This window comes from Gossypium hirsutum, chromosome A11, assembly GCF_007990345.1.
Source record: "Gossypium hirsutum isolate 1008001.06 chromosome A11, Gossypium_hirsutum_v2.1, whole genome shotgun sequence".
NCBI classification, from domain to species: Eukaryota; Viridiplantae; Streptophyta; class Magnoliopsida; order Malvales; family Malvaceae; genus Gossypium; species Gossypium hirsutum.
Genome location: NC_053434.1, coordinates 106,304,414 through 106,328,907, shown reverse-complemented (window position 1 = coordinate 106,328,907; position 24,494 = coordinate 106,304,414). Strand labels below are relative to the sequence as shown.

General features: G+C 34.8%; 2 protein-coding genes across 3 annotated transcripts; one reads left to right on the top strand and one right to left on the bottom strand.

The window, feature by feature from the left end:
* Positions 1–149: 149 nt before the first annotated feature.
* On the top strand, positions 150–16,083 carry LOC107951840 (probable inactive ATP-dependent zinc metalloprotease FTSHI 5, chloroplastic). 2 transcript variants are annotated; one of them, XM_016886987.2, is made up of 19 exons: positions 150–1,342; positions 6,788–7,259; positions 7,529–7,729; positions 7,826–8,119; positions 8,212–8,481; positions 8,683–8,772; positions 8,856–8,987; positions 9,676–9,849; positions 10,829–10,950; positions 11,445–11,646; positions 11,957–12,085; positions 12,424–12,606; positions 13,000–13,119; positions 13,985–14,170; positions 14,286–14,360; positions 14,502–14,561; positions 14,679–14,786; positions 15,263–15,343; positions 15,530–16,083. In XM_016886987.2, exons 1-19 carry the CDS (start codon positions 369–371, stop codon positions 15,596–15,598), a joined length of 3,942 nt encoding a protein of 1,313 aa, XP_016742476.1. In that variant the 5' UTR covers positions 150–368; the 3' UTR covers positions 15,599–16,083. The 2 variants fall into 2 exon arrangements, with proteins under 2 accessions (XP_016742476.1, XP_016742477.1); XM_016886988.2 differs by lacking the exon at positions 150–1,342 and adding an exon at positions 1,676–1,774.
* Positions 16,084–16,336: 253 nt separating this feature from the next.
* On the bottom strand, positions 16,337–20,155 carry LOC107951841 (leucine-rich repeat receptor-like protein kinase PXL1). The gene is made up of 2 exons (XM_016886989.2): positions 17,024–20,155; positions 16,337–16,928 (listed from the first exon to the last, which is right to left on the bottom strand). Exons 1-2 carry the CDS (start codon positions 19,680–19,682, stop codon positions 16,522–16,524), a joined length of 3,066 nt encoding a protein of 1,021 aa, XP_016742478.1. The 5' UTR covers positions 19,683–20,155; the 3' UTR covers positions 16,337–16,521.
* Between the last annotated feature and the right edge of the window lie 4,339 nt (positions 20,156–24,494).

Sequence of the window (24,494 nt, the reverse complement as noted above, 5' to 3'; positions counted from 1 at the left end):
ATCAAATTAAAACGAAGGGGTCAAAATATAAATTTGAACATAGTAGAGGGATAAAAATAAGAATTTGACCTCTTTTGCAAACTTAAGAAACAAAACTGATCATTGTGAACCCGGTTCAATCCAAATCAAACAATGTTAGAAAACCACATCGGTTTGTCGTATCTCTCCCACTTCTAAAGTCTAATCCCTACATAAACCTCTCCGTCTCTGAAACCTTTCTTCTTCTCCTTCATTGTTGCAGCCTTCCAACTTTTCTATTTCCGAAACTAACCTCGAACGTTTTCCCACATTCCAAAATGACCACCAAATTTCTACCATCTTATCAATTAATACACTCTCCTTAGCTTCGCCAATATTCATCTCTTTCAATGGACTCCATCTTCACTTCACCATGCCTCTCTCAACTCTCCCCTCCCAATTTCAGAACAAGGCATCTTATCAGAACCCATAGGTATATCAAGAAACCCACCAGAACCCTCTCCATTAAGCTCAACTTCAAAGCTTTTGCATTCCTAGGAAATCCCAAAGGCTCCAAACCTGTGAAACATCAAAATTTGGTGCTACCCAGAAAGGAAAATTGTGAAAAGGAAGTCAAAGTCTCGTGTGGGTATTCTTCATTTCAATGTTTGGTTAAGAGTTTTGCTTTTACTTTGCTTTGTTTTGCAATTGGGTTATCGAATTTCGGTCCAAATGGGGAGTTTAAATGTGTGGCAATGGCTGCAGTAGTGGAAAAACTGAGTGTGAGGGGAAAAGAAGACGAAGAAAAGGAAGGGGCTTTGAGGAAAAATGAGCACGAGTTTTCGGATTATACAAGGAGGTTGTTAGAGGTGGTTTCGGAGTTGTTGAGCAGGGTAGAGGAGGTTAGGAATGGAAATGGTGATGTTAAGGAAGTTGGGAAAGTGTTAAAAGCTGTGAACGTGAAGAAAGAGGAGTTGCAAGGGGAGATAATGAAAGGGTTGTATAGGGAAATTAGGGAGTTGAAGAGAGACAAAGAGGAGTTAGAGAAAAAAGCTGAGGAGATTGTGGATAAGGCAGTGAAAGTGGGGAGTGAGAAGGAGAAGGTGATGAGTGGGAGAGGGGGGAAGGGTACGGGTAAGGGGAAGGGGAAAGGACAAGGACAAGGCCGGAATACTGTGGAGAAGTTGGAAGAGGGGATAGAGAGAATGGAGGAGGAGTATAGTAGGATATGGGAGAGAATTGGGGAGATTGAGGATGAGATACTGAGGAGAGAGACCACGGCACTGAGTATTGGTGTGAGGGAGCTTTGTTTTATTCAGAGGGAGTGTGAGGAGTTGGTGCAAAGGTTTAATAACCAAATGAGGAGGAAGGAGCTTTTCCAGAGGTAAACCTTTTCTACCGATTATTATATATTGGTATATGTTGTTTCTCATCTATAGGATTTCAATCTGAATTAGTTTGCTCGAGTAAAATTATAGAATATTTGGTGTATCCTATAATGCATATTTATCTGCTCACATGGATTATCACTTTATCTTGTTTCTCTTATTCTGCCCTTCTTCATTCTTTATTTTGTGGTATAGACTTCGCAGTCTTAAAGTTATCTCATTACCTAATCTAAATGCAATTATTTGGTTACCTAAATGTTTATTTTCTACCTCTTACAAAAAGTAAACAGCGTTGCAGTTGTTATTTTATTTTACTTTTAGTTTGCAGTGCTTGTTAAAGGAGTTTCTTTGCGCCTAGCTTTCATGTGTTAAAGGAGTTTCTTTGCAACCACTCTTAACATTTTTAACTTTGACGATGCGGATGATTTGTAAGTTTAGCTTCCAACAGTTTTGGCATACTTTGTCCTGATGCTGATTTTGATATATTGACTGTAATCGTCTTTCTAAATTGTTGTATAATTTACATGAGTACTTGAGTATCTCTGATACGGGGTTGCGCGCGGACCAAGATCGAGTTGCCAAGTCACGGGAAACTCCTACGAAAACCCTAAACAATTAGATCTGAAACGAAACAGAAAATTAAAAGATTAGATTTTTTTGAATTTTCAGATCTGAAATAAAATCCCCAAATCAGCAAAGAATCAAATTGAGAATAGAAATAAGTGTTAGGGTTCTTGAAACCCTCAAGGAGATTGTGATTCTGCCCAATTGAACACCAAGATAGTTTTCCCCAAATTTCGACAATCTAATTTCACCCAAAAAGAGTATGGAAAAACCCTAGAAATTGGGGATTTTTGGGCTGATTCCTTAAGATAGAAAAAGGCTGAAAACACAATAAGAACAGAAAATAGATTAGATAATGATTCAGCACAAGTAGAAATAAAGAAAGAATTGACAGTAAGAAATTAAAAGATAAGTCCTAAGAAGCCTTAAAATCTCGAAAGATCTCACAACTCCCTTCAAACGGCTCTAATCTCCCCTCCAAAGAATATCAATGGCAAGAAGAAGGTTGAAGATGGCTCCCACAATCAAAAAGATTGTTAAAACAACTTCTAAAGAAAACTCAAGAGAAAATCCTTGAAGAACTCAAAGAGAATTTTCACTCAAATCAAATCTGAAATTTTCAATGTAATTGTAATGTTATGTAGGGTGGCTGGCCAAGCCATATAAATAGGCCTTTCAAATGTTTTCCTAATTTAATTAGAACACTAAAACTACAACTAAAAAAAAACTCCTAATTATTTTAATATGGAAATTCGGCCAAGGGTCTTTTATTTGGGACTCTTGGATAAACATTTAAACTAAGTAAAATAAATAAATAAATAAATAAAAATAAAACTTTACAACTTGGGCCACTTTGACAATTTGGCCTGATTTTCAACTAAGTATGGGTGGATTTCTTGATTGGGCTTGGAATCTTCTTATTGGGCCTTGCCCTCAAGAATTTGGGCTTTTGTGACTCGTATCATTCCCCCCTTCCTCAAAAAGATTCGTCCTCGAATCTGAAAAATCAAATGAACTCGACTTTCCTCTATCGAACGGGACTAATGGCAATTGAGTCCACTGAAAAGAATAGCCATGAGATAGTAAATAGCAACGGAAACAAGCTTGTAGTCCAATCATAAGCATAACAGAACAGGTATAACGCATGTGAATGGACAGATTCAGATTACCATGCAAACAATCTAATTTACTCACCACTGCCTCGTCAAATATTTGAAACAAAGATGGACATGTTTTAAGGCATTCAGTCGTCTCACATTGTTCCCACAAACCATGAATAAATTGCGAGTAATAAATCAAATGGTAAACATAATCGTCACAAGTAGGTATTTGAAAAGATTTACATGGTTCACAGAGTTGCATAATCATACCATGCATTAATCGACGGTCTATAGATTCACTCACACATGCATTATCAAAAACAAGAATCTTTTTATCAACCATCAAAACAGATAGATCATCAATAAATAAAATAGGACAGTCAAGCATGTTTCGATCTAAGTGTTCATCAACACGATCTTTATCACTATCCGAGGAGTACAAAAGTGTTTCAAAGGTTTCAAGCATCTTACCTCGATAAGCAAAAGAATAAGGGTCGATTTTACCTTTTTCATTTAAAACAAACCTTCGTTCATCGGGGGCATAGTGTAGTCGAATCTCCGTTGTTGAGTTAACCTTTGTCAAATGGAACTCAAACTTCATGTACAACCACATAAACTGTTTAAGGCAAGAATATAAATTGAAAACAAATTTGGCAAATTTCGTTACCTTATTCTCCAAAACAGATTTGGACAAATTCAAGGATTTTACACAAGGTAAATCAAGAGAAAAACAAATCACGCTTCTTTTCGTAATGACTTTATCAACCACAATCGAAGAGTAACAATTAATCGGATCAAAATGATGGGATCTTTTAAGAACTAAGTCACCAAAAGTTTTATCAATAATTTTCAAATCTGCACTGGACTCGGTTTCTAAAATTTCCTTACCTCGCTTACCTTCGAGATCATGTAGTGTGATTTCATCTTTGCTTAAGTTGATCGTATGAAAGCGTCTTTCATTTGAGAGGTATTGAAGTTGAAAGTTATCTTTCGATCTTTCGGGAACCTGAAAAGTAGCAACACAAGAAAAATTCATATCTTGGTTAGTGGAAACATTCCTCACTAGCCTTTCCTCGTCTTTTTCTTTTGTTTCTTTTTCTAACTCATTTTCTCTTCTTTCTTCAACTTCTTTTTCAATTTTCTTTTCTGTTTCACATTCCTTTTCACTCTCAATCTCTTTTTGCTCTTTTTCATTCTCTTTTTCTTTTTCCTCACTTGTTTTAACAGAATTTCTCAGTTTGATTTGGTCCTCATGGACTTGTTCCGGAGTGAGCGGCACTAAGGTAAGTTTCTTTCCTTGATGCTTGAAAGAATACCTATTGGTACGACCATCGTGAGTGACTTTTCGATCCAGTTGCCATGGTTCTCCTAGCAACAAATGGCAGGCTTGAATAGGCATTACGTCGCACACAACTTCGTCTTGATACTTACCGATAGAAAAGGCAATGCGCACTTGTTGAGTGACCCTAAATTGGCCTTCGTTGCTAAGCCCTTGTAGTTGATAAGGTTGTGGATGCTTGGTAGTGGTTAAGCAAAGCTTTTCCACCATCGTCGTGCTGGCTATGTTCGAGCAACTTTCACCATCAATAATAACTCTACAAAGCTTACCTTGTACATGGCAGCGAGTATGAAAGAGATGTTCTCGTTGCTGCTCGCTCCTTGGTTTTGCCAAAGATGATTGTCCACGATCATGAAAATCATCATCCATTCTAGTGACACGTCGAGGGCCGCGCCTTTGGGGTTGGTTATCCCTATCTTCCTTAATTGAATCTCGATATTGATGTTTTTGATTCACTCGTACCTCATTCAAAGTAGTATTTAATGCTTGAAGTGTAGCATTTATTTGTGTGATTGCAGCAGTATGTCCATCTAACTGTTGTTGGACTTTCATAAGTGCATCATTATTATCACCTTTAGACATCTTCAAAACCTGTAAAAAATAAACACTCAACACTCAAAAATAAAAGTTAGCAAACCTCACCATTAATCACTCAAAAAGAAAATTCAAATTCTCAATGAGGTCGAATTCAATCTTGTGAGTTCTTTATCAGAGTTTATATCAACCAATTAGAGAGTGTGAACCAAACTACCAAAGAATCCTAATTTGCACTAGGATGCCAAAAACTGACGAGACACCAATTGATTCGTGTTGCACCGAGGAAGAAGTTGTGCACACGTTTAAATCCTACTAACACAAGAAACAAGAAGGTGTTAGATAACGTAAAGGAAGAATAAAGGTAAACAAATGAAAACCTACAGCTAAGAATCAATAAAAATTGCTGAAAACAGAAAACCCGAAAAACTGCGGAGTAACTTGACAACTTCGTTCGAGGTGTTCCCGATCTCCAAAAATCACGAAATTAAATCTGGAGTGTTCTTATATATTTAATTTTTGATCTGGAAAATTTGGGCACCAAATTCAACCCGCTGAATATTTTTTTAATTTTTTATTGGATTTCGTCTTTTTTCAATTTTTTGACTTTTTCGACTTATTTTTTTGCGGGAAATATTTTGTATATTCAATAACAGTGCCAAAAATATGTATGTAAAATTTCAGATCAATCAGAAAACGTTTACCCACTCAAATGAATTTTTTTCGAAAATTTTTCTGGGTAAAACTGCTGTTTGTAATTTAAAAAATAGAGATCAGTTTAGAAATCAACCAAGAACACCCAAAACGCCCAAAATCTGATACCAAATGATACGGGGTTGCGCGCGGACCAAGATCGAGTTGCCAAGTCACGAGAAACTCCTACGAAAACCCTAAACAATTAGATCTGAAACGAAACAGAAAATTAAAAGATTAGATTTTTTTGAATTTTCAGATCTGAAATAAAATCCCCAAATCAGCAAAGAATCAAATTGAGAATAGAAATAAGTGTTAGGGTTCTTGAAACCCTCAAGGAGATTGTGATTCTGCCCAATTGAACACCAAGATAGTTTTCCCCAAATTTCGACAATCTAATTTCACCCAAAAAGAGTATGGAAAAACCCTAGAAATTGGGGATTTTTGGGCTGATTCCTTAAGATAGAAAAAGGCTGAAAACACAATAAGAACAGAAAATAGATTAGATAATGATTCAGCACAAGTAGAAATAAAGAAAGAATTGACAGTAAGAAATTAAAAGATAAGTCCTAAGAAGCCTTAAAATCTCGAAAGATCTCACAACTCCCTTCAAACGGCTCTAATCTCCCCTCCAAAGAATATCAATGGCAAGAAGAAGGTTGAAGATGGCTCCCACAATCAAAAAGATTGTTAAAACAACTTCTAAAGAAAACTCAAGAGAAAATCCTTGAAGAACTCAAAGAGAATTTTCACTCAAATCAAATCTGAAATTTTCAATGTAATTGTAATGTTATGTAGGGTGGCTGGCCAAGCCATATAAATAGGCCTTTCAAATGTTTTCCTAATTTAATTAGAACACTAAAACTACAACTAAAAAAAAACTCCTAATTATTTTAATATGGAAATTCGGCCAAGGGTCTTTTATTTGGGACTCTTGGATAAACATTTAAACTAAGTAAAATAAATAAATAAATAAATAAAAATAAAACTTTACAACTTGGGCCACTTTGACAATTTGGCCTGATTTTCAACTAAGTATGGGTGGATTTCTTGATTGGGCTTGGAATCTTCTTATTGGGCCTTGCCCTCAAGAATTTGGGCTTTTGTGACTCGTATCAATCTCCCTTTGGAATTCTAATTTCACTTTGAAAATGTTTTTGTTAGATAACTCTTCATCTCCTTATCTAAAGTATTCGGGTTTGTGCTTGCAGTCTGCCTAAAAGCTCTATTACCAATCTTTCGAGGTCTGAAATTCGAGATGAACTTAAAACGGCACAAAGAAAGCTCTTTGAACAGATGATTTTGCCTAGTGTTGTGGAGGTTGAAGATCTTGGGCCATTCTATAATCAAGATTCTATGGATTTTGCTTTACGCATAAAACAATGTCTTAAAGATTCTAGGCAGATGCAAAGGAATCTGGAATCTCGAATAAGAAGAAAGATGAAAAAATTTGGCAGTGAAAAGCGTTTTGTTGTAAAAACACCTGAGGATGAAGTTGTGAAAGGATTTCCAGAAGTTGAATTGAAGTGGATGTTTGGAGATAAGGAAGTTGTTGTTCCTAAAGCTATTGGTCTACATTTGCACCATGGTTGGAAGAAGTGGCGTGAGGAAGCTAAAGCTGACCTGAAAAGACACTTGTTGGAAGATGTTGATTTTGGCAAACATTATGTAGCTCAAAGACAGGTAGCATTTCCCTTAACAGAAGCTCGTTTTGTGGAGATATATATATTTTAATTTGACACTCATTTTAGAAAGTAAAACGGGGAGGATGCATATGTTACTGTTACAAAAGTTCTGTTATTTCATCCTTCATATCATGAAGCTCAATGATGTGGAAGGTGTATATTTGATCTTCAGATATCATAAGCCTTATTTTCCACATATTGAAGAAAGGACCTATTATGAGACTATTTTCAGTGTGTGGTTCATGTTGTATAAAATGTTTATCGCAGGAACGGATTCTCTTGGATCGAGATAGAGTGGTTGCAAAGACTTGGTACAATGAAGAGAGAAGCAGGTGGGAAATGGATCCAATGGCTGTTCCTTATGCAGTGTCTAAGAAGTTAGTAGAGCATGCTCGAATCAGGCATGACTGGGCTGTGATGTATATTGCACTGAAAGGGGATGATAAGGAATATTTTGTCAACATCAAGGTTACATGAGTGTAGAAACCTTTCTAGTGACTCCATGAGCGATATTGGTATTCTTCTTACTTAATGTTTTCCTTTTCCCTTTCCTTTTGATTCCAGGAATTTGACATGCTATATGAGAATTTTGGAGGATTTGATGGGTTATACATGAAAATGCTTGCTTGCGGCATCCCAACTGCTGTTCAATTGATGTATATCCCCTTCTCAGAGTTGGATTTTCGTCAACAGTTTCTCTTGACAATAAGGCTGGCTCATCGATGCTTAACTGGGTTATGGAAGACAAAATTTGTCTCATATGGAAAAGATTGGGTTTATCAGAAAATTAGAAATATAAACGATGATATAATGATGGTTATTGTATTTTCACTCATTGAATATATCATTCCTTACCCGGTATGAGTTCTGTTAGTGCATTTCAGAAAATAGTTCCCAATTTCTTTCATTGCTTATGTTTTTCAAAAAGTTCTGCTTTGCCCTGGTTACAGGTTAGGATGCAATTGGGGATGGCATGGCCAGAGGAAATAGGTCAAACTGTGGCCTCCACTTGGTATCTGAAATGGCAGTCTGAAGCAGAAATGAATTTCAAGTCCAGAAAGACAGATGACTTTAAATGGTTTGTTTGGTTTCTCATTCGAAGTGCTATCTATGGATATATTTTGTATCATGCATTCCGCTTCCTTAGAAGAAAAGTTCCAGGAGTTCTTGGTTATGGACCTATACGCAAAGATCCAAACATGAGAAAACTGCGGAGAGTGGTATTATTTCCTTCCCTTTTTAATATTGCCTGTTTACTTTATTCCAATTTTTTTTTTGTTATAACTACAGCGTTTTTATGAGTGCAAATTCTTATGATGCTGTTTTGGTAGAGGTTTTCTTGTGGCTTTGTTAGGCATTTGTTTTCTCTACACTGGACTTTTGTGGTCTGGTATTAAGATTGTTTTTATCTTACTTTGCAGAAAGGCTATTTTAATTATAGGTTGAGGAGGATCAAACGTAAGAAAAAGGCTGGCATTGATCCCATAAGAACTGCTTTTGATGGAATGAAGGTTCAATTCTGACACACACAATTTAAGTATTCAATAACTGGAGCTTTCTATGAGATTATTTTTAAGTTTGTTTTGGCATGCAGAGAGTGAAAAATCCTCCAATCCCCTTGAAGAATTTTGCTAGCATTGAGTCGATGATAGAGGAAATCAATGAAGTAGTTGCATTTCTACAGAACCCTGGTGCATTCCAAGAAATGGGTGCCCGTGCACCTAGGGTATGTTATTCTGACAATGACCCATATCCTGCTATAATAATATTACCCTCTACCTTTTTATGCATCATTTTGGTGTTGGAATGCCTTTTAACTGTTTTTTTTTTCCTTTCTAAACTCTTGTGTTGATGCTTAAAATTAAATTATGGTTTGATCTCAAAAATAAAAATGTAAAAAAGAAATGATGGTCTTGAATTCCTCTGGGCTAGTTACAGAATGACATGCTGCCATCTCCTCTCACTGAGAAGGGGAGAAGGATGATTTTGTAGGTTGTCCTGCTTTTCAGGTTCTTTTCTTTGGCAGATTTTTACAACCAATAAACTGGATAATATTCCTTTTTGGTTCTCATGTTCTAAATTTGTTATGGGGAGCTTTCCACTGCAGTGGTAATCTCAGTCATTAACAGAGCTGTTTATACTTGGATAGTTTTAGCAATCTCTCCCATTTTATGGAAGATCAGCAATCAGCTGGAAAAAAAATTATGCAATCAATGTCATGATTATAATATCTGTCCTCTATTATATATTTTCTGAGGTTAATGTGATTTGAAACTGTTTTAAACTATTCAACTATAAAAATGTTGCATTTTAACTTGTTAGCATGAGCATGTAAATTAATCTGTGCATTGTAAAGATCCTTCACTTGAGAAAATAGATATCCATGTTGAATTTGGTGTGTTGTTATATTTCAGGGAGTTCTTATTGTTGGAGAGAGAGGAACAGGAAAAACATCTCTTGCACTAGCCATAGCTGCTGAGGCAAGGGTGCCAGTTGTCAATGTTGAAGCTCAGCAATTGGAAGCTGGGCTGTGGGTTGGCCAAAGTGCATCAAATGTTAGGGAGCTTTTTCAGACAGCCAGGGATTTGGTAATCCTCTATGAGCCTTATTGTTGATTTTCAGATTTTGCTTATTTGCTAGAAATTAAATAATTTTTATTGGCACGTATAACATGGTTCAGATTCGAGGTCTAACTGCCCTGATTGACATGTTGGTGAAAGATACAAAAGTATACAATAATGTCACTCTACATTCTTCTATACCTTTTCTCTCTCTAGAATAGACTTGTAAGTTATAGATGTGGAGCGCTAGTGATGATTTGGTTTTTCATTAGTTTCCAATCTCCCTTGTACATTTGTTTCTCCTCTAAACTTGGTCTGTCTTGCTAATGGCAATGTTTCACCATGTTCAACTTACATTTCGAAATCAGGCTTTTTTTACATTGTAATTTTTTTCTTAGTACTTCAGTCATGCAATTTTTTATCTATTTGCTCCTTGTTTATCCTTGGGCTTTGTTTGACTTGAACAAACGATTTAGCTATATTTCCAACATGATATGATTTTGTTTTTGGAATTTGCCTGGTTAAAATATGCTCCAAATCCCTACACTCTTCGTACATTTAAAATTTAGTCCCTCTATTTTCCAGATTTGAAAATGCAAGCTCAATTGTTAACATTCTTCTGTTAAATAAAAGTAGAGGGACTAAATTCCTGAAAATAAAAGTAGAGGGACTAAATTTCAAATGTACGAAGAGTATAGGGACTTGGAGCGTATTGTGACCAATTTGTTTTCCATTATATTTTCAGCTTTCTGTTACTGTACCATTTCTGTTTATATCTTATAGATGTAAACCAACATTCTTTTGCATAAAACAATTGTAACTGTTGTAGTTTTTATAACAAAATATATTTGGTTGTTGAAAAATATTTTTCAGTTTTTAGAAAACTATCCTTTTAGTTTGTGGTGTCTGTATGGTTTCTTAAACTTGCTATCCTTGGGAGGACTATATACACTTTATTACCATATTTTATTCAATCTTTCTGACTTGTCTAATCCCCTTTTTCTAGGCACCTGTAATTATATTTGTGGAGGATTTTGACCTCTTTGCTGGTGTTCGTGGAAAATTTATTCACACAAAAAAGCAAGACCATGAGGCCTTCATCAATCAACTTCTTGTGGAACTTGATGGGTAATATACTGTGTTTCCCTTTTGTTCATATGGTTCACCGGCACTAAAATTTCTCTACATGCATTAATTAAGATGCTCCTGAGATATATGGCTTGCTCATGATAATTGATTGGGGATTCCAGTAGCCAGACAGTGCTTTAATAATTTGATAATTTATGCTTCAAGTTATTCCTGCCTGTGTATCTTCTGGAAGGAATCTATCATTGAACGTAATTTTTGGAGCTTTTCTTTAAAAAATTGGGCAATGAGATACAACTTTCTCTTATGGAAGGTCTGGTTGCTAAGTTCTGTTGGAAGCTTTCAAATAGTTTGCCAAGCTGCCTGTTTTTCTGATCATGTATCCTTGCCTTTTGGAGCTGATATTTTCTTTTTTGTCCTTAAAGTTTGTTGTGTTCATGTAATTTCAATACCGTGTGAAGTCATTGACCTTTATTAACAAAAGTGGAAAGGTTGGCATCTTTTTATTTTCCTAATGCACTGTGAACCTTTTGCAGGTTTGAGAAACAAGATGGGGTTGTTTTGATGGCTACTACTAGAAATATCAAGCAAATCGATGAGGCCTTACAACGGCCTGGTCGTATGGACAGAGTATTTCATCTTCAAAGGCCAACTCAAGCTGAAAGGGAGAGGATACTACAGATTTCTGCAAAAGAAACTATGGATGAGGAGCTTATAGATATGGTAGACTGGAAAAAGGTAGTTTCTGAACTTCTTTCTTTTGAAGTTCCATTTGCAAGTTCATCCATGTGTTTAAGCTGTCATATCATAGTCATGCTTCTTTTCAACTTTTGCCACCCAAATCGCCAATTGCTATTCTTATTTATGAATTAATTTTGTTAAATGAATCTTTAAACCTTCATTGCTTACTGGTCTCTCACTCTCTCTCTATTTTGACTGTCTGCATGTATTTTCTTGCGGAATTTATGTTGTTGTTAATAGTTTTTATTTTAAACTTATGTTGTGTCTGCCAATATACTTTTAAATCATGATCCTTCTATTTCTTTAGGTTGCTGAGAAGACTGCTCTTCTGCGGCCTATAGAACTTAAACTTGTTCCTGTGGCCTTGGAAGGCAGTGCATTTAGAAGCAAGTTTCTTGATACTGATGAACTTATGAACTACTGTAGCTGGTTTGCGGTAAGAAATGACTCATATTGCTATTTTATGGTACCTGGAATGGTTTAATACTTCACCGTCTATAATATTTCTGTTGCCCTTTTTCATTCTTTTACAAGGATCTTATGTTGTGGGTGTTAGTACCTTACCAGGTCAATACAATCTCATTAATGTCTTGTTTTATTCTTCCTGAAATTCGAAGAATCAGTTATTTAAGTGTTTTCATTCAGTTTACATGTTTACCTCTGTTTCTCTGAGTTTCATATTTAACTAATCCATCTTAATTGATGGTAAATTCATGTTTTAGGCACTAAGCAATTTTAACCAAATTATCTAAGTGTAATTTGTATTGCTTGCAGACTTTCAGTAGCATGATCCCAAAATGGCTGCGGAAAAGCAAAATTGTCAAGCAAATTAGCCAAATGCTGGTGAATCACCTTGGACTAAATTTGACCAAAGATGATCTGCAGAACGTGGTTGATTTAATGGAGCCATATGGTCAGATAAGCAACGGAATAGAATATCTAAATCCTCCCCTTGATGTCAGTAACTAACTTGCTTGTCATTTTAAATATGCAAGTCAATTGCTATTAATAATTTTCTGTTGGATTCTTTTTGGACTGAAAAATAATTTCTGGGGCTAGTCTAAGAATCTTAAATTTTATTGAAAGCCAATAAAGTGCTTGCTGGACGAAATGTGGTGATTACTTGAATTGCAAGGTTGTACATGCTGTTAATTTTTTAAGAGCTGATAAATTAGTATGACATAGTGCTCATAAATGTTCTGTGGATGTCTTTAGATGAATGGAATTGTTTGATAGTTTGAGGTTATAAATCTTTGTATTGATTTTTGTACTCGGATACTCACAATGATAGAAACTTTTAGTCTTCTTCTATCATGAAAGTTTTATTAATGTCGGTGTGATTATTTGTAGTGGACGAGGGAGACTAAGTTCCCACATGCTGTTTGGGCTGCTGGTCGTGGTCTCATTGCACTACTTCTACCAAAATTTGATGTTGTGGATAATCTATGGCTTGAACCTTTTTCATGGGAGGTTAGCAATTCTAACATCATTAGATTACATTTCTGAAGTATGTTTTATAAGTGCTATTTATCTTTAAGGAGTCTATGACTATGGTGCCACTATTGTGCTTTCATGCTTAATTCAAAACTGCTTTCTTTAGGTATGAGGAGTAAACTGATGATGCTGGTACTTCAATTATGTTAGTTTTTGCTTGTTTTCTGTCTGTTAAATGTTAATTCTTTGTTATCTATTTGTTGAAACTTTTATAGCCGAATTAAAAAAATGTTCTTACCTGCCATTTTTGTAATATCAGTAGCAGCATCATGTTCTATCAATAACTATACATCCTAATATAAATTTTGAACTTGCAAAGTGTGATTATTGACACCAGTCCATATTCTCCCTCCCCATTTTATTGCAGTCTTGTATCTGCTGTAGGGGGCATCCTTTGCTTAGTTAGATGACAAAAAATAGTACTAGGGAGAATCTAAATAAATGGTATGCTTGTAAGCTTTATGAGACATCTGCCCAATCCAAATTACCCATGAGAAACAAAACATGGTTCTTCTCAGAAAATAAGAGGGTGATGCACATCAAATGATTATGATGCTACTCTTTAGGCCAGAAATAGTGGTTCTTTATTCTGCCTGCATGAGGATGGATCAGGAACTGGTGAACCGCAGGAAAGCTCTATGGGAGCACGCCTAGTTTATATTGTTTTTAAGCTCATCTTTTTATTTAAACTCTGTTGTCTACATCACAGTTGTTGTGTTTTTTGTATTCTGAATATGTGAATCTATAGTTCTTGCATATTTTCCTGGTAACAGACACCAGTAATCAGCCTGTGTTTAGGGCAGGATGAATATAGAACTAATTTATTGTTTCTATCTTTCAGGGAATTGGATGTACAAAGATTACCAAGGCAAGAAATGAAGGGTCTATGTATGGAAATGCAGAATCAAGGTCTTACCTTGAAAAGAAGCTTGTATTCTGCTTTGGATCACATATTGCTGCCCAACTGCTGCTACCTTTTGGAGAAGAAAATTTTCTTTCTGCGTCAGAATTAAAGCAGGCTCAGGAGGTTGATATAATCCTATTCTTACTGTTTCATGTGCCTGAGCATATTAACTTTGTTACTTGAAATAATTTTCATTTTAACTATTATGTCTGGGTTACTTTTGTGAAAATTGCAATAGATAGCTACAAGGATGGTGATTCAATATGGATGGGGTCCTGATGATAGTCCTGCAGTTTACTATAGTACTAATGCGGTACTCTCTTTTCTTTATAGATCCAAATACTGAAACATTGCACATGATTCTTATTTAAATTCTGCAATAATATGCTTTGTTGATATATGCTGCAACTGCTCAATAGATTGTTTATGTTGGACTTTTCTTCATTGATATTAGGTTACAGCTTTAAGCATGGGAAACAATCATGAGTTTGAGATGGCAGCTAAAGTTGAAAAGGTATATGCCAAGTTTGATACACAGATTCATTTAACTGTGTGATTCTTGATAGAACCATATATTTTGGCAATGATATTGGTTACTGAATCTCTATAATGATGCTTGTTATATATGCAGATTTACGATTTAGCATATGAAAAGGCAAGGGAAATGCTTAAGAAAAATCGTCAAGTTCTTGAAAAGATTGTGGAAGAGTTGCTTGAGTTTGAAATCTTGACTGGAAAGGTAAAATGGTTGGTTTAAATTGTTTAAATTAAAATATCATGCAGCTCTTCTGAACTTGGTTTTTCTCTTATATGGTCTCTGCTTACAATTACGCATTTATAAACTTATATAGGGAACTTTGAAATGTAAGGGAATGTTGAGGTGATTGAATTAAGGCTCTGTTGAAGCTGTTGTCCAGTTATGTTGTAATATTATAGTTGGAAAATTTAGAATAGCCAATTAGTTGATAATGAAACTTGTGTGGGTAATCGGTCTGCGATCCCCATCTTCTATGTTGGCTTGCAAAGGTGTTGCACAAAATACCTTGTATCTACGTTGTGAAACATGTTCTAATATTTTATGCTTGGTGCTTTTATTCAACTCTTTAGTTAAAGCGTAGAACATCTTAAAGAGTTGGATTGACTCATATTGTGTCTGTACATTTTTCAGGAATTACAAGTAATGTAAGTCTCATAATTGGCTCATTCTTTTTGCAGGATTTGGAAAGAATATTAAATGAAAATGGAGGTCTCAGAGAGAAGGAGCCTTTTTCTTTATTGCACGTTGATTATATGGAGGTATACTCTAGACTTTCATTCTTTTGGTATTATTTTTGGTTTAATAAAGTTTTAAAAATTTGTGATGGAAACATTTTTCTACTTTCTCATTAGAATCCATATTAATGCCAAATATGACTATTTGCTTTTTAAAGTTATCTAACTTGATTTAAGCACTGAGTCTCTTTATCTGTTATTATTTTCCAGCCGTTGTCTAGAAGCTTTCTTGATGAAGGGAGTGCATCAGGAACCACCTTTCTAGATGTTGCGGCATAGGACCAAAATAACATCCAGCTCTTACATTCATACCTCAAAGGCGAATTGTGCAAAAGGTTTTCAATCTTTTGAGCTTAGGATATGAAAGTAGTTGTACAGAGGGGTAACCTTTCTATGGATTGAGAAGAGGTGTCATATTTTTCCTTCTCAACCGTATCTTTATTTTACTGGATTTAAAGGTCAGCAATGATTCAGGTAATTGTTTCCTTGATGTTCTTATCAAAATGAAACATGTTTTAAGGAATATTTTGTGCTCAACATGTATAATTATATTTGTATCCATAACAAGTACCCAGTTTTCACTGCTCGAGGGTCATCTTCTGGATATGGTAGTAAAAAAAATAAAATCCTCAATCCGTTGTTTCCAAGGAAATCCATGTAGGAACTTCAAATCTGCTAAAGATAACATTTTCCAGTGTTCATGGCCAAGGTGATGACTGTATATGCATATGTTTGTGGCTGGAAAAATATTGAAATTCCGGTTATCCTCCTGTTCCTTGTTCTTTCCTTTATTTCTCCTTTCTTTTCTGTAGTATCTGTTGATTTGTTAACTTATTGCGGGACAAAACATAATAGTGGATAAGTATCAAATGTTCTGACTGTAGATTTTAGTTATGCATGTCTTGTAATCATCAGTACAAAGGTTTATTGCAAGATCTATTTGACTTCACATTTATAAACAAGTACTACTTGTACATGCAATCTCTTTCCTGTCATAGAGGCAGTGGGATCGAAGTATTATCGAGTTTTAAGTTTATCATGTATTCTAAAAAAGATTAAAGATACTTTTTTATATGAACATTTATGTCTTTGCCTGCATGGTTGCAACTGAGCCTACAATAGAGCTGGCGTTGCAATAAAATTTACATAAACAAGAAATTAATGAAAAACATTAGCCTGAAAAAGAAATTTTAATGGAACTGTTACATAAGCCCGGTTACAGGTGAAGTGCTAAAAATGGGAGCCTCTTTGCTAGAATTGTGACCTCCATTTTGACACACACTTTTCCTTCTGGGCTTTGCCTCAGCAAGCATTGTAATGATGTCTCTCATGGATGGTCTGTCCTTGGGGAGCTTTGCAGTACAAAGAAGTGCAATTCTTAGGACAAGTTGCATCTCTTCTTGGACATCTTTGCATTGACCGCCTATGGCTGGATCCAGTACTTCGAACACTCTGTTTTTCTTGATTTTCATTCGAGTCCACTCAACTATATCGACTGATTCTCCGAAAGAAGGATCTAATGGCATTTTCCCAGATAGAAGCTCTAACAGAACTACACCAAAGCTATAGATGTCGATCTTTTCGTCAACCTTCAGAGTGTACCCATATTCTGTCATAAGAAAGGTTTCAATGAGAACATTAGTAAAGGGGTTTTTGTCAAAGAAAACAAGCTTTGATATATAAAATCATAGATTTGAAACGTACCAGGAGCAATATATCCGTAAGATCCAGCAACCATTGAAACGGTTTCGTTCTTATGAATCATCATCCTTGCCAGTCCAAAATCCGCGATTCTTGCCTCTAGATTTGCATCAAGAAGAATGTTGTTTGACTTGATATCTCGGTGAATGACTGGGGGATGGCAGTCATGGTGGAGATAATTCAGCCCTTGTGCAATACCAACTGCTATGTTGTACCTTGAAACCCAGTCTACCAACACCTTCCCTGCTTGTTTACCGTGCAAAGCTGTCCCAAGATTTCCATTCGGCATGTACTCATATACTATCAATACATTAGTCTCGTTGTGAACATACCCCAACAATCTTACAATGTTACGGTGCCGAAGTCTTCCGAGGAGACTCACTTCTCCAAATAGATCGTCACTGCTTTCAATATCGGTCTGTGATCTCCACAGCTTCTTAACTGCGACCACTGCTCGTGGACGATGGACTTCAGCCTTATAAACTACACCGGTTCCTCCCATGCCGATGATGTTTGATTCTTTTATACAGGCTAGGATATCACTACTTGTAAAACTTAACCTTTGAAATGCAACCAATCTCCAGGGCCATTGATTGTTGCTTTTTTCGAACAAGTCACTGAGGAAACTGTTATATAAGTACCATCTTTGATATGCCCATCTTCCAGAAAAAAATGTTATGCCAACAGATAATATTACCAATGCTCCGATGATAAACCCGGCCGCAACATGTTTAATGTGCATTTTCCTTGGTTGCTCTGGTGCTTTTATCGGACTTGAAAAGCACGGTGGGAGTATGCCACCACAAAGACCAGCATTGCCTGCAAGGTCCTCAGGATTTATGGTTATCAACAAACCATTAGCAGGGACCGGACCTTCAAGCTTGTTGTATGACAGGTTCAGCATTTCCAAGGCTGGTGAGGTGCCGAGATTTAACGGTATTGAGCCAACTAGAGAATTATTCGACAAGTCAAGCATGGCTAGCGTGGGCATTGTTGCAAGTGCTTTTGGGATTTCTCCACTGAACTGATTGCTTCTAAGGTTTAGAGTTACCAGCTTTTCACAAGAAGCTATACTTTCTGGAATTTTTCCAGAGAAATGGTTGCTCGAAAGATCAAGCATAGATAACAATGGGCAATCTTGAAACTGATCAGGAATTCTGCCTGCCAAGTAATTGTGGGAGACAATGATTGTTTGGAGATTAGGGAGGGAAATGATGCTGGAAGGAAGGGTTGATTCAAGGTGGTTCCAAGATACATCAATGAAAGAAAGAGATGTTGACAAAGCTATATCGTCTGGAATTTGGCCTGTAAGATTGTTTTTTGCCAATTCCAGACGTTGAAGTAGAGGGAGGTTTCCGAAGCCGATAGGAATAGTCCCAGAAATCAGATTGTTTTGTACTCGAACACGAACCAGTGACTTACATGTTGATAAACCTACTGGGATTGGACCAGAAAAGGAGTTGTTGAAGAGGATAAGTTTAGTCAGATTTCCTGAATCACATAAACCTGGTGGAATCTCACCTGACAATGAATTTGATGACACATCTAACCACTGTAAAGGCGAGTTTCGTCCGAGATTCATCGGCAAAGAACCTGTGAATGAATTTTTCCATAGCTCAAGTACCTCTAGTTTGGTCAATTCTCCAAGTTTAACAGGAACTGAACCATTCAACTGATTTGTGTTCAAATTCAATAGCTGCAAATCCTTCAACTCTGCTAACTCTACTGGTATCTCTCCTGATATCTGGTTATCAGAAAGATCCAAGAAAACCAACGAAGTAGCATTGCCAAGCTCTGGTGGGATCCTTCCTGTGAAATTATTTTTATACAAATAAACTGTAGTTAGCTGTTTAAGCCTACCCAATGATGATGGGATTTGACCACTGAGAGTTCCAACAGCCAAATCAAGGTACTGAAGATTGGTGAGATTGCCAAATTCTTCTGGTATTTCCCCTACGAACTCGTTGTAACCGAGAATGATAGTTTCCAATGCTGAAAGTTGTCCGAGCTCTCTCGGAAGCTTTCCGGTCAGATTATTGCCTGAAAGCCCAAGAAACTTCAGTTTCTGCAAATTCTTGAAAGATGTAGGAATCGTGCCCTCCAAGAAACTGCCTCTGAAATCTAAAGTTTCAAGTGAAGTTGCATTACCAAGATCCTCGGGGAGAAACCCTGAGAAATTGTTGATTGATGCATTCACATAAGTCAATCCTGAAGCCATCCCAAGACCTGTTGGAAAGCCGCCAATGAAGTTGTTTTGACTCACATCAACGCTCTTCAGTGAAGTGAGATTCGCAAATGACTTTGGCAAAGACGTATCGAAACTGTTGTTGTAAAGGTTGAGAATCGAGAGACCGCGCAGACCTTGAATACGATCCGATACAATGCCACTGAGATTCATATTAGAAAGATCAAGTTTCTCAACAAAGCCTCTGGAGTTACACCAAACACCAGTCCAGTTACAATGAGCCAATCTGGTTTCCGCCGCATTAGTCACCGCTTTCCAATCTTCGAGCTTCTTCAACGGATCGATCAAACTTCTTTTCATCAAAAGTAAGGTTGATTCTTCATCATTTGGCACTGGAATGCTATTAGCACCCTCTGCAATAACCAGAAAGAGACCAATGCAACAGAAGAAGAACAGCAAGCAAGATTTGGGTTCCATTTAAAAAAAAAAAAGAAAAAAAGAAAAATCTTGTGTTCTAAGTTTGTTCCTACTAAAAGTTTTGCATTTTTAGGTATGGTGGAACAAAGGAGCTAGACGATGACCAAGAAAGTTAATATATAGGACATATGAGAATAATTTATTAGCTTAGTAATAGTTAATAAAACTCAGTGACCAGGGTAGATTGATTAATTTAATATCAGTTCGTGGGATCTTGGGATTGACACCAGATAATTATCTACCATTAATGACTGTAAAGCTTTGGACTTATTACAAATCTCCAAGACACTAAAACATGGATGGAATGTGTTCCCAGAGATTGTTCTTTATATTTTTCTTCTTCAATCATTTATCATAGTATAAGTCAACCCAACGTGGGTGATTAACTAGTTAAAAATATTTTCTCAAGTTCTTTTTCCTGTTTCATGGTGGAAATTAAAGCTATCATTAAGTCCCACTTTTTATTTTTCATTAAATATTGGTTTTTGACAGTATCAAAGCAATTATATATATATGTATTTTACCTGGTTGAATTTATCTCTTTTATTTGCATTTTTTTTTATAAATATGTAGTTTTTGGCTTCTAAACAAAGCAACATTTCTCACAATCATTCTCTATCATTATACCATAATTATAAGGGTTTAATAATAAAGCCAAAGAACATACCAATTATTTATTCTTACACAGTACAGAGAATATTTTAAACTGAGTTGTCCATTTCCCAATCCATTCCCCAATCAAAATTTTAATTTGAGATAATTAATTTTAATAGATTCAATAAACATAAAAATATATTTAAAATTTCGATACATGTAATTATTTTTATTGTATTTATATTTACATAAATGATACGAATCACACATAAAAATTTATTCGTAAACTATTATTAAATTTATAATTATGATATACAAGTATTGTTCGAACTGTAATGATAAATTACTATTGTGCATGAGCAGACATAAGTATAAATATCATTTTTTTCCCTAAAACATGATTTTTTTTCCTTTTTGCAGAAAAGAAAAGCATCTCTTCATGTTCATGTTATAGAGTTTACCAATTTTTTTTTTTTAAAAAGGGGAAAATAGACAACTTGGAACTTTCTAAGAGAGAAAGCTAGATGGATCATAATAATGAAATATTGAACTCCATTTTCTTGCTCACCAAACACTATTCCTTCTTTAAAAAAAATTATAGCCCATTTCTTGATATATATTCACATGTACCTATCTGGCTTCTAGCAATTATTATATAGTAAGAATCCAATATGAGATATATATATGTGTGTGTGTGTGTGAATAATTAGAGATAATAGATGAAAGGGTAATAATGCAAGGCATAAGTGAAGGTGGAGAAGGCTGGAAACCATGTGCAAAGGGGCAGTTTCCTTATATAAAATAATATGCACTCAAATTATGTCCTTATTATTTTGTAGGGACATTCCTTATGTTGTCATGCATGGAAAGTAGCACCATGGTTTTGTATAATATAAAAAATTATGAATGTATTTACAGACAAGTTTTTTGATAAACCGATTTGGGGATTCAAAAGATTATGTGCTCCACATGGATTTATGCCAAACCCACCACTTTCATCAATCATTTCATCATCAAGGGAGATACATTACCTGTATCAAATTTTATTTTATAGTCCTTTTTTTTCCTCTAGGGATTTAAAATCAAATTTATCATTATATTATGATCCATAATTAAAATTTTTCATAATTTTACTAATAAAATTGTTTTTCAGGTTAATTTTTATAAATTAATTTTTTTTAAACAATAGAGATTGCTCAGAAATGCAAGTCTTATATATATATATATATTACATGTTTATTTTGTTGTTTATATTCGGAATTCTTCATAAACTAATTTTCTTAATAAAATAAAATAATAAAATTTAATATTAAGTATAAAATAGAAAGATCAAGTTGTTTGAATCAATAAGTGTTGGATGTAATGGTAGAATATATTGAATTCTTAAGGGGAGACATAAGTTCAAATACTGGAGACGATATTGTTAAGAGAAGTAACCACAAATCTCGAACATTAACATAAAAAGGACATAAAGAATATTAAAAAACTGACTTGGTTGTAGGCATGTATAACAATGAGATTTAAAACATTTTTACTTTTAATTATTGCATTCATTTATTTATTTGTTTATTTCATTCATAATTATTTATTTTTATATTTTGATTTTATTCATAATTATATTTATTTATTATTCAACTATTTATTTATTTTTATTAAAGATGAATAAGGGAAAGAGGAGATGTGAAAGCTCACACGGTTAAGGATGTACAAAGAGTTGTAAGTGAAGAAAGTGTTATGCAATGGAGAAACATGAATCATTTTTAGGGATAATGGTAAGTATTTATGAGTGAGGGTGATCCTCTTTTTAGCCTTGGGTCTTAAAATGTGTACAGCGCAAGTTCTATCTCAGTCACTTGAGGAGAACTATAGTCCTGCAAATAAACAGTGATGGGATGGAGATAACTAAGTAAGGTCCACGTGTGAGCTATATAAAGACACAACATTTATCTTTGACGAGATAGATTGTAGGAGTTTCACATATCATGTGTATGTATATTCACAAAGTTATAGATTGTAGGAGTTTCACATATCATGTGTATGTATGTTCACAAAGTTCAGTGTCAACAATGTGTTGCTCTTTGTAAGGTGTTGGTTCGCAAAATTGTGGCCCAATGAATGGCGAAACCTATATGAGTGATATACTTGTAATAATTACTTCCCAATCAAGGGAAGATTATAAAGTGACATTGAAGACAATTTATGTTCTTGTTTGTAATAATAAATTCACTTGTAATATGCGTTTTCAACTTTTAATCCTTATTTTTTACTCTTAAATTTGATATCTATTTTAAATTACACGTCCATTATAATGTAAATGATTCGATGTTGAGTTGTACAAGATTTTTTTTTTTAATTTCATTATTATTACCATCCAAACTTTAATTATAGTTTGAAGTTTGTTTATTGTTGTAATATTTTAATTATCAAAATAGTTAGTATATTTTGATTATGTTTAATAATTTTAATAATGTTAATTATAATTATAATTTTATAAAAATATTTTATTTGTTAAATAAAAACACGTAACGTTAAAAAATAGTATACGTAAAAGTACAAATATGGGAAAAAATTTACTAAATAAGCATTAGTATTCTGTTTTATTTTTTAATTTTAAATAACAAAAAATTAATTTATTAAATCTTGAATAACATGTAAGGAAAAAATCCTATAGTTGTTTGACATAATATTATCCCATGACAGCAGAAAAACTTATTTTTTAAAGTTAAAATTTTCTATTACTTCCTAAATTATGTATCTTTCTATTCTAACATTTACATTTTTTTTATTAAAATTTTAAATATAATCATCGTTACATTTTTTTAATGTTTACGTTATGGTAATATTGTATACTATTATATATTTAATTTTTATTTGTTATAAATTACATAATATAAAATATGACATTTAAAAATGGGTTGGATCAAGCTTAAGCCTTGAATGTTCAAGCTTAAGCCAACTCATATTTTAAATGGGTCTAATAATTTTTCCCAAATCCTTCCAAAATTTAGGTGAACCTCCGAACTTGAGCAGGTAGCCCAACCTATGAATAAGCCTATTTTAAATTAAAATCAATAAAAAAAGGGCAAATTACACCAACAGTCGCTCAACCTTAAGGTAGTTAACAAAATAGTCACCTAGGTTTCATTTCAGTCACCTAACTTTTGAAAAATAACAAAACAGTCACTAACGTTATAAAAAAATGACAAAACAGTCACTGACTAACAGTTTCCGTTACTGTCTTAACAGTCTGCTGATGTGGCAAGTTAACTAGCTGACGTGGCCAGTTAACTTGCCACGTTGGATGAAAAAATTGAAAAAAAAACCCTAAAAAAGCCCTTTAACAGAGAAGAAGAAGATGAAGCAGCAGCAATAGCAGTAAAATAAGAAAAGACTCTAAAAAAAAGTATTATTTGCCTAAGTTGGTGCACTAGAATTTTCATAGAGACTGTAAAAAAGAAGTAGTAGCAATAGAAGAAGAAGAGACTGTAAAAAAAATGTCTTATTTGTCTAATTTGTTGAAATCCTAGAATTTTCATAGAGACGGGTAGAGATTCATCCACATATACAATACTCAGCTCATCCATTGCATGCCCATATGCAATACTCAATGAGAGAGTGATCTTAAAAAATTTCATGCCCTCTAAAATGGAAACAATACCTAGACTGAAGATTCAAAAGTTGATCGGAGATCGTCATATTTGTCTGCTTATGCCTTAGCCGGTGTTGGAATCAGATGGTGCAATGTTGCTGTAGGGATAACAACAGCTGGGCTAGGATCCTTGACTCGATGAGACCCTATTTTCCTCAGACTGAAATTTCAGTCTGCTCCACTTGGTATTAAGTTCTGCAATGGCCATGAAAGGTGCTGCATCAGTCTCGTCGAGCTCACAAGCAAGATCACACCCATCATGATACATAACCTGCAATTAGAAAATTTTCAGGTAAATTGTTGTTTCAGCAGTCTCATCCAAATTTCTTTTTTCTTTTTATTTCAAATAAGAAAAATGCGATACAAGTGGCAAGCCACAAGAGAGAACATTCAACGCAGAAATTGTGTAAAGAATAGAATGAGCACTATATACCACCCAAGCAGAAGAGAAAGATGAGCAACTGGTTCTGAAGGTAACCGTTCAGTAGAAGAAGATACTCAGCTCATCTATTTTCATAGAGACATGGAGTTTCAATGGCAAAGACTAAGACCCCACCAACTTAGGCAAA